The sequence below is a fragment of the Nannobrachium achirus genome (genome assembly GCF_963921795.1).
Source record: "Nannobrachium achirus genome assembly, chromosome: 12".
Classification (NCBI taxonomy): Eukaryota; Metazoa; Chordata; class Actinopteri; order Myctophiformes; family Myctophidae; genus Nannobrachium; species Nannobrachium achirus.
In genome coordinates, this window is record NC_137832.1 from 17,125,269 (window position 1) to 17,138,795 (window position 13,527).

At 40.6% G+C, this 13,527-nt stretch overlaps 1 protein-coding gene across 2 annotated transcripts in view; it reads left to right on the top strand.

The window, feature by feature from the left end:
• pxnb (paxillin b) overlaps positions 1-2,018 on the top strand; it is a 35,153-nt gene extending 33,135 nt beyond the window's left edge. For both annotated transcript variants that reach the window (XM_080739324.1, XM_080739325.1), the window contains exons 10-11: positions 309-457; positions 1,662-2,018. In XM_080739324.1, the coding sequence (XP_080595450.1) occupies positions 309-457; positions 1,662-1,928 (416 nt within the window). In that variant the 3' untranslated portion in view covers positions 1,929-2,018. The remainder of the gene's footprint in view (positions 1-308; positions 458-1,661) is intronic.
• The last annotated feature ends 11,509 nt before the right edge of the window (positions 2,019-13,527 follow it).

Sequence of the window (13,527 nt, forward strand, 5' to 3'; positions counted from 1 at the left end):
GTTAATGCTCTATACCAGGGGTTCTCAAACCTTTTTAGGCCGTGACCCCCAAAATAAATATATTTGAACAGGGGACCCCCACCCTGACAAGCACTTGGAACTGTAGGTAATACATTAGTTTGCATGTAGTTCGCCTCTTGCTTACTTAATATTTGACAGTTTGGACAGTCCTGTCGAATATTTGACTATTCGAATACTTAGAGGTCGAATAATTTGAATACTAAAAATCACTATTCGTGAATGCCCTAGTAGGAACATTAAATTATCTTTCAATCATTTCTCATCAAGTTTAATATTTTCTCTTGAAGGTTTCCACGAGAAGGACGGGAAGGCGTATTGCAGGAAAGATTACTTTGACATGTTTGCACCTAAATGTGGCGGCTGTGCTCGAGCCATTCTGGAAAACTACATCTCTGCGCTGAACTGCCTTTGGCACCCTGAGTGTTTTGTCTGCAGGGTACGTGCATTTCGTTTTTACGGTATAGTCCTGCCACTGAATCCTCAGAACTCTGTGATACCTAGTTTAGCGCCAGTGTCGTGTCCTGAAAATGCCAGGTCTACAAGCTCACAACAACACATTGTGACCTTGTAGATCTGCTATTTTCGGGACGTGGTACTGTTGCACATCTACTATGTATAAATCAGGATTCAGACTCTGTAAACATGGACATTCATATATGTGTTTCTATACAAAAATGACCACAAAAAGCGTAAAATAATGATAAAATAAACATTTTGGCCATTGTCAGGCTGACACTTTGTTTACATCCTAGTCTAACACTATCAAAGAATAGACTAGAACTAGCCCTTACCCGTTCAAAGATATGAGCTCCAAAATGATGTGCAGTGTGTGGGTTATGGGATGTGCACTGTGCATACAGTATATGAGGGATGGAAAGTAACTTTAACTGGTGGTTGCATGATAATATGTAGGAGCATCAATGTAAGAAATACCCGTTTCGTTTAATGGCTCCCCCCCCCCCCCCAGCCCACCCGCCCACCCGCCTGCGCACACACCCGCCTGCCTGCACACACACACACACACACACACACACACACACACACACACACACACACACACACACACACACACACACACACACACACACACACACACACACACACACACACACACACACACAGCTGGTTAAACATGTTGCCTCATGCTAGATGCAGAATAGATTAGCCTCAAGCTAGATGCAGAATAGATAGTAGATACACCATAAAAATGCTAATATACAGCATACGATTTGTGAAAGTGACAAACGGGCTTCACAGTTATGTTAGGTGTGTTCATATGCTAATTGTGATGCGATTTCAGATCAATTGCTCCAGCCACTGATGAGAAACGCTGTTTCAGACAGACAGACAGACAGACAGACATTCGCAAAATTATAGTATAGATGTAAACAAAGTGTCAGCCTGACAATGGCCAAAATGATTATTTTATCATTATTTTACGCTTTTTGTGGTCGTTATTGAATAGAAACACATATGAAGCTTACTTTTTTATAAAATATTTTCGAAACATTATTTCTATTTTAGCATCCGTTTTTCAAGAGAAAGTTGACCATAGCTCCTTTAAAGAATTACATGAAAATGTGCTTTTAATAAAGAATTCATGTCTAGTCATCTCTCTCTCTGTCATCTGTGTCTAACAGGAGTGCTTCACGCCGTTTGTGAACGGGAGCTTCTTCGAGCACGACGGCCAGCCCTACTGTGAAGTGCACTACCACGAGCGCCGCGGCTCCCTCTGCTCGGGCTGTCAGAAGCCGATCACCGGCCGCTGCATCACCGCCATGGCCAAGAAGTTCCACCCGGAGCACTTTGTCTGTGCCTTCTGCCTCAAGCAGCTCAACAAGGGCACCTTCAAAGAGCAAAACGACAAGCCCTACTGCCAGGGCTGCTTCGTTAAGCTGTTCAGTTAGGAGGTTCACGTGGAGCGGGTCTTTAGAGAAAGAGGTAGAGCAAGGGGTCTTCAACAGGGGGTCCTCAGAGTTACTACAGGGGGTCGAAACCTTTTTTTCTCCTTTTTTTATATTAACCACTTGAACCCTAGCGCCCATATTCGGAGAACTTTTGCCAAAAATAGCCGATCTACAAGCTCACAACGCCTCGCGCTGCGAGGCGTTGTGAGCTTGTAGATCGGCTATTTTTGGCAAAGAGGTTTGGTGTAGAGGGGAAAAAGAGCAGACTAAGAACAGAGTGAGAAGTCAAGTTTATTAAGTATCGACGGTTCAAGCGGTTAAATGTCTGAAAACACAAATTGAAGTGAATCCAAAATACACCAATGATCGTGCTGTCAAACAACGAAACTGTATGGAATCTATGAGAAGATTGTGGGGGTCCCTGCTTCGTCTCTCTCCCTCAACTAAGGGGTCCTTGGCCTGAAAACGTTGAAGACCCGTGAGGTAGAGTGTGGATCATGGAGGATTGTGTCTGTAAGAAGGCTGTCTGTATTCTGGTGACGTATGTTGGAAGCGTGTATGGTTAAAGTATGTGCGTGTAGTCGAGGCAGTATTAATGCTGCTGTCAAGTCAGAACCTCATGACTTCAAATAAAGTTTTGGGGGTCTTAGGGGGAAATGAAACCCGCAGAGGAGCGAGTGAACCGTCAATTCAAGTAAGAACAGGAAGATTATTTGAGAATTTAGAATTCCAAGGTCCCCCCCCCCCTGTCAGCAGAGATATGCAGGAGATAACATCATTCTCCTAATCCCTTGGCATGTATTGGACATTTTTTACAGGCCTGGGCCTGTCTACCATTTCTGTTATTCTCGGAATTGTGTGTTTTAAAAAAAATGTATTATATCTTTACTTTATAGATGGGGTAAAAGCTTACTGAACACTGTAGGAACACATGGAATACTTATGCGTGTTTGAGGTTTGTTGCTCACTGGTTGAGTGTGTCTTTTGGAAATATTTTAGCAGGGAGCAGTTGACCTGTTGTGTGTGTGTTTATTTTTTATTTTTATCATATGACGTGGTCTTTCCCCAGCCGGTGAAAGGGAAGGGCTTGTGATTACTCCCCCCCCCCCCCCCGCCCCCAGTGTTTGTAAATGAGAACAAAGCAGATGGATACACTCATGATGTCATTGTAGCATTGACTGGAAGCGAGCCGAGTCAGCATTCAGATGTATTTTTGTACTGAAGTTCGTGATGGCGTCTTCAGACATTTATGGACTATTAATCCCACGTGCTGCCTTGAGGAAACGTACTCCTTAACACCTTCCAAATAAGGATCGAGTACTTAAACATATTACGGCTGACTCGTCAGAAGGAAAATCAAGTTTCTTCTATTAATAAGCAGTACGGATGACAGGAATTTACCAACTTAACACAGTCAGTCAGACTAAGATCCCTGAGAGAAAAGTTGTTCACCGGAGTGGTGTGTTTTTTTTGTCAACCAAAGTGTAACCATCACCAAATATAGTGATATTATTTATGGTCAGAAGCATAACGTCGTTGTCGGGTGGAAAACTTGTCCAAAACCGCTGGTTTTGCATTTATCATTTTAAAAATGACTTAAACTAGTGAAAACAGCCGATCTACAAGCACACAACGCCTCGCACCGCGACTTCTGTGCAACGACCTTGTATGATCAAGCAGGGCTTTACTTTGCGAAAAAACATACAAATCTGAAACTTGGAGATACAAGGTTTCTGCCCGACAGTGACGATAACCTCAATGATTGAGGTAGCCATCTTAGAAGTCCCCCCAGTGTGCATCGATGCTTCACTAGAACTGTCTCCAGCAGTTGTCTACCTACTAGTAACTTCAGCACAGAGTTATCTCTCCGAAATGTTAAGCAAATATCTCATATTGCTGGCAGAGCATTCCTCACATCTTTGAATTCCTTCTGGGTGTGGAACAACAGTGTAGCAGGGATCAACTGCTCAAACCAGGGACGTGCTGGCCATTGGGAAAAGCGGGACAACACCCGAACGGCCGGTTCATTCCCGGCCGGTCCAGGCCGGCCATTAGGAAAAAAATAAAAATAAAATGTCGGCCTTCATTCCATTTTGGGGGCTGGGCGGCCAACAAAGTAAATCGTCACTGTCGGGCAGAAACCTTGTATCTCCAAGTTTCAAATTTGTACATTTTTTCACAAAGCAAAGCCCTACTTCATCATACAAGGCCGTTGCACAAAAGTAGTGAAAACAGCAGATCTACAAGCACACAACGCCTCGCACCGCGAGGCGTTGTGTGCTTATAGATCGGCTGTTTTCACTAGTTTAAATCATTTTTTAAATGATAATTAAATACAAAACAAACGGTTTTGGACATACAAGGTTTCCGCCCGACAACGACGAAATATAAATCATGTACAGTAATTGGCACACTGGCTTTTCACTTGTCATGATCTGAAATGGCAAATCTTTGAGTAGCAGCAGCGCTATAGAGAGAGATCTCTCTGTATAGCGCGCAATGAGTGCCTCTCCAACTCTTTTTCCCGGGCTGAATCAGGGGCCCAGCATGTCCCTGGCTCAAACGGTGCAGTGAGACTTCTTGGATGCATACATCTGCAGAGAAGACCGTTGAAAACCTAATGATAAAAAAACACTAGCTTTGTTTCAAAAGATGACTGACAACATCCTGAACCATTTTCTATGTAAATATTTAATGTAATTACATTGTACCAGCATTGTACGCAAAACATGTGCTGGTCAGTTCCTCGTATGGACATCTGTTGAATAACCACTTGTTTAGAAAGGGAGCGGTCCTCTGTGAAGGTGTCTGTATCATACTTTGGTATTCAATCTGTGTGATTACTGTACTGAGAAGCTGATGAATTTTCACTACTTAAAAAAAAACAGGAAGACGATGCACACAGCAAAACCATCAAGTAATCTAGTGTATGTGATATCCTAGTAGTACTATGCAATCATACATTTTAGAAAGTTCATCTTTATGTCATCTTCTATTTTCCAAGTAACAGGCTATCTGTGCCACTGTATCAATGCAATGTTTTTTTTAACACTGGCAAAACCAGCAAGATACTGATATCCAGTTGCTTGTCCAGGACTGTGTCTTCAGATCTTTACTTTTAATAGTTGGCTGAAAACTGTAGGCTGTTTGAATAAAGGCATTTGAGTTTAAATACAAGGACTAAGGCGACTCATTTCCCTCAGCATCTGAGTTGTATCTACTGTATGACTGCTGGGGTTGGGGTTTGAAGGCTTATTACATTGTTAATCATGTAATGCAATAAATATTGGGCCTTTGTCTTGTTCAGGGAATTCCAGAGCCTTAAAACATTTCTTGTGCTATTTAAGAAATCATGTAACTATTGTCTGTTTAAATCGTTGTTTGAATCACTTAAGTAGATTTTTATTTAACCAAAGCCATACTTTCTTGAAATTGTCCTTATGAATCACATTATGTTCTGTTCACATTTTCTCTCTTCAGTTCAAATGCCAATAGGGAGTGAGCTTACTCACTTCCAACCTGATTACTCAAATAAATTCTGTTTTGCTACCTTTGTCGTGGTTGGACTTTATTTGTGATGTCAGCTGCTTTCCATTTCTTTGTGTGTGTATATTTGTTGCTCTGTAAATTAGGCAAAAGACAAGTCTGTTGAGGTACGAGCAGCCAGGTTATTTAAAGGTATATTCAGTGATTGTATTTAATTCAAATAAAAATATAATTGGTACATTTTCATTCATTCTACTATCATTCGACTAGAATGTGTGCTGACCATATGGGACTTCCACAATGGCCCCGTGTTACGAGCATAGCTAGATTCGGTTTTCAGAGGTGGCCAGCCAGTCCTCGACCAATCAGGGTAGAGTATGGCCGTAGTTATGTTATGTTTACCGGTAGTTATGATGGTAAAAATAAAGGTTTTGAGAACCACAGTCGCTCTGAATTAAGAACGCCTGCTAAATGCCTAGATTGTAAACTACTGAACTCATAAAATGCCACAGTCTCGTAGTAAATCAGTATCATACATATCCTGAAGCTGGAGACGTAGGCCTACCGATATTCAGTGATTGGGTCTAATGATCGAAACGAGAACATTATAATGGTGTAAAAAATCTACAGAAAACTACACATTTCCACGCTGTAAGGCCAGTAAGGGACAAGATGACCCCCGGCCACTTTCATTATCACTGAATAAACCTTTGACTGGTTTGGTTAATTCATGTTCCTTTATAGACACAATTGAATATGGAAAATGCATAAAGAGTGAATGTTGTACATTTAATGTCAATAACATAAATACTATGAGCTGTGGGTCCCACGCTTGGGGCCAGAATACTGTCTCTATTGTCGATGCGCGGAACCGCTTTGCGAAGAAGTATGAGTCAGCCTTCAGAATTGCTTTTAATATGACCGACCGGTCTACTATAAACTGTTCCCAGAGTTAAAACAAAACATGGCGAGGCAGTGTTTAGTATGCCACACAGGGGTGTCGCACCAAATTCTGGGCCCTGGGTACAAGGGTTCACTGTGGGGCCCCTGTGCTTTAACTATTGAAAAATAGCAGATATACAAGCTCACAGTGCGGCACCGAGTGCCGCGCTGCGAGCTTGTAGATCTGCTATTTTTGAAAAATCATGAAAATCTTTGAATATTTCAAATCCTTCTAAGGTTTTTTTGAAAAACCTATGAGACTGTGTTGGTTTCGATGTCAGTGGTGCTCAAACCTTTTCATGTGCAGGACCCCCAAAATGGTATGTATTTGGCCACGGACCCCCATCTCAAAATATTTAGTTCCAGGGACCCCCCCAGAAGCAAAATTTGAGTTACAAATGTTCGCTTAAAAAATACATATATTCAAAGATTTGCACACATTTTCACAACTTTTCAAAAATAGCAGATCTACAAGCTCACAGCGCGGCACTCGGTGCCGCGCTGTGAGCTTGTAGATCTGCTATTTTTCAATAGTACCCCTTGTGACGCCCCTGATGCCACACACAAACTTCCAGAGGATCTGAGGCATGTGCGTGCATCTGACTTTTAAATGCAGACACGTGTTCACCACTTTACTTTTATCTTGAACATTTTAGTAGTTCACCCAAAATATGACTTTCTTGAATTCGTGGAGATTCTTTTGTTTTTGTCGCATTCCTAAGCAGTTAAAGCCAATAATTTGATGACAGAGACTCTGCAACTGGAGTCTGTCAGTCGAGTCCATCAAATTATTCTCTTAGGAATAAAACAAAGACAAGGCTTCATGGGGTGTGTAATTGATAGAAAATAAGTAAAGTTTTAGGTGAACTACTCCTTTAAAATTAGCATTAGTTTATTTCTATACTTTATGCATTTGTTTGTGCCTTTGTGTTAACAAACTTGACTTGTCTTGGATATTAACTTCTAAACAGGATTGAGAACTAAGCCCAGGCAAGACTTTCAAACTTAATTTGCTGGTGATATGTCGTTTACTGACAGTAGTGCATTTGCTTACGAAGAAAAGGTTTTGGTGTGTCTTGAAAAACTTCACAAAAACATGCCTGGAAGGAGGTAGAGAAATAATATAAATTTCAGATTCTCATTTTTTCTGACTTTCAAATCTATACACAATTGTACTCCTTTACACATGGATACTGGTTTCAGGAATTAATCAAGATATGGTCAACTTATGTTCATACTTCATACATAATTTATTTGACTAACAATAACAATATTTTATCATTTGAACATTTGAATTTAAATACTAATTTGGGCTCCAGTGGAAAAGAAATCTTTAAACATTTACAAATCAGTAATCACCTTCAATAGAACAAATCTTTTTTCAGATTGCCCATCAGAGAAGGTGATATCTATCATGTATCAATGGCAAGACACAATTCACTTCTGTACATCCTTGAGACCTTGACCTGCGTTTGATGGACACAGACATCTTGTACTGTCGATTATTCTCACGGATGTGGCATCAAGTCCCTATTATAGTCAGGGTCGGGAATATTAATAAAACCTGGGAATAAATTTGTTACCAAACAATTTCTTCACCAATGTGTTCGTAAAGGTGTCTAGTAACATATCTAACAAAGATTGAAATTCAACATTCCTAGGAGAATCTTTGACATCTTCTAACCCTAACCCACTATACTATAAGAGAAAAGATTACTCCCAAGAAATATGCTTTAAGTGGGATGTGAGGGGTCTATAGGTGTTTTTAATTAGCTCTATACAATCAGGTGTCTTTCCAGACTCACTGAAAACGGCTGTAGTTAAACCCTTACTCAAGAAACCCAACCTTGACCCGTCCGTGCTGGGTAATTATAGACCCATCTCTAATTTACCTTTTCTGGGCAAGGTCCTAGAAAAAATTATCTTTCATCAATTGGATGTGTTTCTGCAGAACAATAAGGTGCACAACAAATTCCAATCCGGCTTCAGGAAAGGACACAGCACAGAAACTGCACTTTTAAAAGTTATTAATGATCTTAGGGTGGCTGCTGACAACAAAGATGTGTCCGTTCTCCTACTGCTGGACCTAACGGCGGCTTTTGACACAATTGACCATACAATTCTAATACAACGTCTCGAACACTGGGTAGGACTGTCAGGGACAGCTCTGTCCTGGTTTTACTCTTACCTAACAGGCAGAAGCTACTTTGTTAATCTAGCTGACTTTGAGTCAAACAAACACAACATCTGCTCTGGTATTCCACAGGGCTCGATTCTTGGTCCTCTACTATTCTCCCTCTATATACTGCCGCTGGGAGAACTTATTTCCGCTCACGGTGTGAATTTCCATTTCTATGCTGATGACACCCAGTTGTACCTTTCGGTGGCTCCGGATGACCCCTGTGCCCTAGACCCATTGCTGACGTGCGTGTCTAGCATAAAATGTTGGATGAGTGAGAACTTTCTCAAGCTAAATGAGGACAAGACAGAAGTTCTCATAATCGGTTAACTGCCCAAAGAGAATCAATAATAAGTAGACTTGGTAACCTGGCTAAAGAAACTAACACCTCTGTAAAGAACCTGGGGGTGATCATTGATGCTGAATTAAATTTAATACACACATTAATCATGTCACGAAGATTGCCTTCTTTCACCTTAGAAATATTGCACGAATTAGATCTTATCTGTCGCTGAACGATGCAAAAACGCTGATCCACGCTTTCGTTTTCTCTCGGCTGGATTACTGCAACGCACTTCTCTCTGGTCTGCCAGAAAACAACTGACAGACTACAACTTGTTCAAAATGCGGCAGCCAGAGTTTTAACTAAAACTAAGATAAGAGAACATATTACTCCAGTCTTAGCGTCGCTACACTGGCTCCCGGTTGTTTTTAGGATTGATTTTAAAATACTATTACTTGTTTATAAAGCTCTAAATGGTCTGGCACCTTCGTACCTCTATGACTGCCTGCATAGATATGTTCCAACCCGCCCACTCAGGTCCTCTAGTGCGGACCTACTTGAGGCGCCAACAATGACATATAAAAAATATGGTGAAGCAGCTTTCTGCTTCTACGGACCGACAGCTTGGAATAAACTCCCACTACACCTAAGACAGGCAGCCTCTGTGGATAGCTTTAAAGCACAGCTCAAGACCTATTTCTTTACTCTTGCTTTTAGCTAAATGTTTAAATCCCTGTGCTGCTAATTGACGTTCGCACTGTTCTGAAATTGTTATTTCTCTGCTTAATTGTAATCATTTTAATTATTGTGGGCTCGCCTAAAGGCGAGCACACGTATGTTATCTTCATTATTTATTTCTATACTAGTCAGTATCCTCAAAACTTTGGCGCGCTTCATCTCCTAAACGCTTACACCTTTCAACACCATTCAAATTTTTATGTGTTCAGCTTACTGAGGACAAGTGTGCGTGTATTTTTCTTTTTGAAATGTTTTGTAGTTTAATTATAAAAAAATAAAAATGTTTAACTTTAAGCACCCAATGCATTTCCAATGGGTCCCCAGAGTGGAGAGAAGGATAATAGACCCATGTTTATTTTAAGGCGCTGTGGCTGCAGTGTTCACACTTCAGATATGCTATCTATATCATTGCGTTCACACAGGTCTGCTCTCTGATTTGATCCAAATGTCTAAGCTGTGTGATGTATAAAACTATAGTTATAGTTAAAACTATAAATAAATGTCCCTCTCCACTCTACTGATTACACAGCTGTGATCAAGAATCAAGTCCGGGCGATGGGATGTAAATCCCATAGCCATATATCCTAGAGCCCGCAGGGACAGTCAGCCATATTAGTGGTTGTTGTTGGTTGTCAGGGAGATATCAAAACCAATGCATTTCCAAGTCAGATCCACAAACACAATAAAAGCCATGCTCCACTCCTCAGTCTGGAGTGGCCACATAGAAGAACGCCTTGGTTATAGACATAGTGGAGGACATATGTGATCTGGGATTGTTAGCCTACAGTATATGCACTCAATATACTCCACTACAGTTGGAGTCCATTTGACAGTTGCTGGTTCCCAAACACAGAATCAAAAATGTAGATCTAGAACACATATAATATGTACAGTACAGTAAGGTTCAGTAGAGTACAGTAAAAGTACAGTAAGGTTCAGTAGAGTACAGTAAAGTACAGTAAGGTACAGAAAGGTACAGTACAGAAAGGTACAGTAGAGTACAGTACAGTAAGGTACAGTAAAGTACAATACAGTACAGTAAGGTACAGTAGAGTACAGTAAAGTACAATAAAGTACAGTAAAGTAGAATAAAGTACAGTAAGGTACAGTGGAGTACAGTAAAGTACAGTAGAGTACAGTAAAGTACAGTATAGTAAGGTACAGTAGAGTACAGTACAGTAAGGTACAGTACGGTACAGTAGAGTACAGTATAGTATAGTACAGTAAGGTACAGTACAGTACAGTAAGGTACAGTAGAGTACAGTACAGTAAGGTACAGTAGAGTACAGTAAAGTACAGTAAGTTACAGTAGAATACAGTAAAGTACAGTACAGTAGAGTACAGTAAAGTACAGTAAGTTACAGTACAGTACAGTACAGTACAGTACAGTAAGGTGCAGTACAGTATAGTAAGGTACAGTACAATACTGTAAGGTACTGTACCTTACAGTACCTTAAAGTATCCTATTTGTTGGGTTGGAACCGAGCCCACACTGTTTCGAAGGAACAGTATTTCTAGTTTGTTTTTATTATTTGTTTTTATTCTGTATTTTTTATTTGTATTTTATTTTTTCTCTGTTAAGCACTTGTGCTTCATTTTCTGCTCTGTAAAGCGCTTTGAGCTGCATTTCATGTCATGAAAGGTGCTATACAAATAAAGTTTTATTATTATTATTATTAATTATTCTGAATCCATTGCAAGCATTTGTTTTGCACAAAAAACATTCCTTGGGCCAAGGACCCCATACAACTGTGAAAAGTGATGACTCATCACTAAACCATCGTTCTTTGGGGGTGTTTTTGGCCCAATGGATGTTTTTTGTGTAAAACAAATGCTTGCAATGGATTCAGAATAATTAAAAACACCTAGTTAGACACCTCACATCCCACTTAAAGCATATTTTCTGGGAGTAATTTTTTCCCTTATATATAGTCATTTTGAGGGTTAACTATACTCCTGCCCAGCCAACCATAGCTCCAACATAATGAGTCCTGGGTGCAAAGACTATGGGACTTAGAGCTGGAGAGCTGTGTGGATGTGGCAACTTTAGACAAATTAGACTATAGTCATATACAGTCTGCCATAATAATAGTTCCACTTCGAACCAGGAGCCATGAGTGGCCCCAAAGGCACCCTGCATGTCAGGTGCCCTGGGGGCCACAGGCCGTTGCTCCGATCCACATCAAACTTGGCAAAACACTGTTCTGGGGTCTGCCATCAGAGTAGTGACAGTCTGGGAGTCACATCAGGGGCTTTAATTCTTTTTTAATTCTCCATCAATATTAGCATGAATAACTAACATTGGGTTGAGATGACGTGACAGCATACACGTGTATATGCCCAATATGCCTGGGTATAGATAGATCATTAATAACATGGTCAGCATCAATCCCTTTCAGTTTATGCCTGTAGCCAAGTTCATTTAGTCTTTTATTTTATTCTATTTAATTGAATGAATGATGAATGAATGAATGAAAATCTTCTCCTTCTACACCAGGGGACTTCAACAGGGGGTCCGGGACCCCTAGGGGGTGCTCAGAGTTACTACAGGGGGTCCTCCAAATATTTGTGTGACAGAAACTTTTTATTTCCTGAGAACTTTAGCCAAAAATATCAGAGCAGATTATGTACAGAGTGAAAGGTCAAGTGTATTAAGGGACAGAACGAAATTTATGGAGGGGGGTCACTGGAGGAAATGTATATGCCCTGATATAAAATGCTATGACCCTCCCTCTGTATGTGGGAAAAAATCAGTGGCCCTCCCCAACCAAAAAAAGAAAAGAAGATGGCCCTCCCCTAAAACATAACATTTTATACATGAGTAAAATGATCCCTAAAAACATAAACTTATTCATAAACGCAACTGCAGTAATAATAGCACTATATACGAGAACATGAATAAAGCAAATTCACCTCCCCCTATGAGACTCGAACCGGCGGCCCCACGGGACGAATGGATCGTTAGCACAGTGACTAATGCACTGAGCTATCTTCACAGATAACATTTTAGTGAATAAAAGTGAACTCTAGAACTTAAGCTACCACTTCTATATCATATGATGTTACAGGACTTAGGAGAAGGCTATGAATGTTTAATCTGTAAACTCACCGCTTCATCTATCTGTCTGGGAAATTTTATACGCAAATGTGAAAGTGAAGAAAAATGCTTTCCATTGGAACACTGCCATCCTTTAAGATGATCCACTGCCGGCCGAACTTAACCCTATATATTAAAACAGGGATGCCATATGTTTCATCAATGAGACTATCCCTAAAAGATTCCCGTTGTGGTGGAGAAAGAAAAAAAGACGAAAAAACCTCGAAGCCAAAATCAAAATCCAAACAGCCACACACACGCAATTCCAGTAGGACTTGCCTAACCCCTCTGATCTTCTTGTTGTCCGTGCTCTTCTCTAATTTAGTTTCGAGTCTGACAAGACTCTCCTCAGCAGAGAGGGTCTGCAGCGAAGCTCTTAAATTGTGATCCAAGTAACTTTTAGTACGCACATTTGTTCTCTTGATGTTGTAAGACGCCATGTTTGTTGTGTTCTGAACTTTTCCCTCTGACTAAAAGTATTGTCGCTGCCAGGAAGAGCGTCAGTGATTGGCCAGAAACTGCACACGCCTACTGGCTGGATAGGCCAAGCTAAATGATTGACACATAGAAGGAACAATGGGAAAGGCTCAATAGCCCAGCTGTTGGGAAAAACCAAGATAAGCAACGGAGGGGTGTCAATGACTATTGTTGTACTATTATTCAGGAAAGCTGTAAAGAAAATATGCATATAAAATCCGGGCTCATTTTAAAAAGAAAAATTGGATGACCCTCCCTTGGACTCAAAGTAAAATTTGATGACCCTCCCTCAAACTAAAACTAAAAAGACATGACCCTCCCCTATTTTCCTCCAGTGACCCCCCTCCATAAATTTCCCTAGGTCCCTAAGTATTGATGGTTCAAGTGGTTAAATATC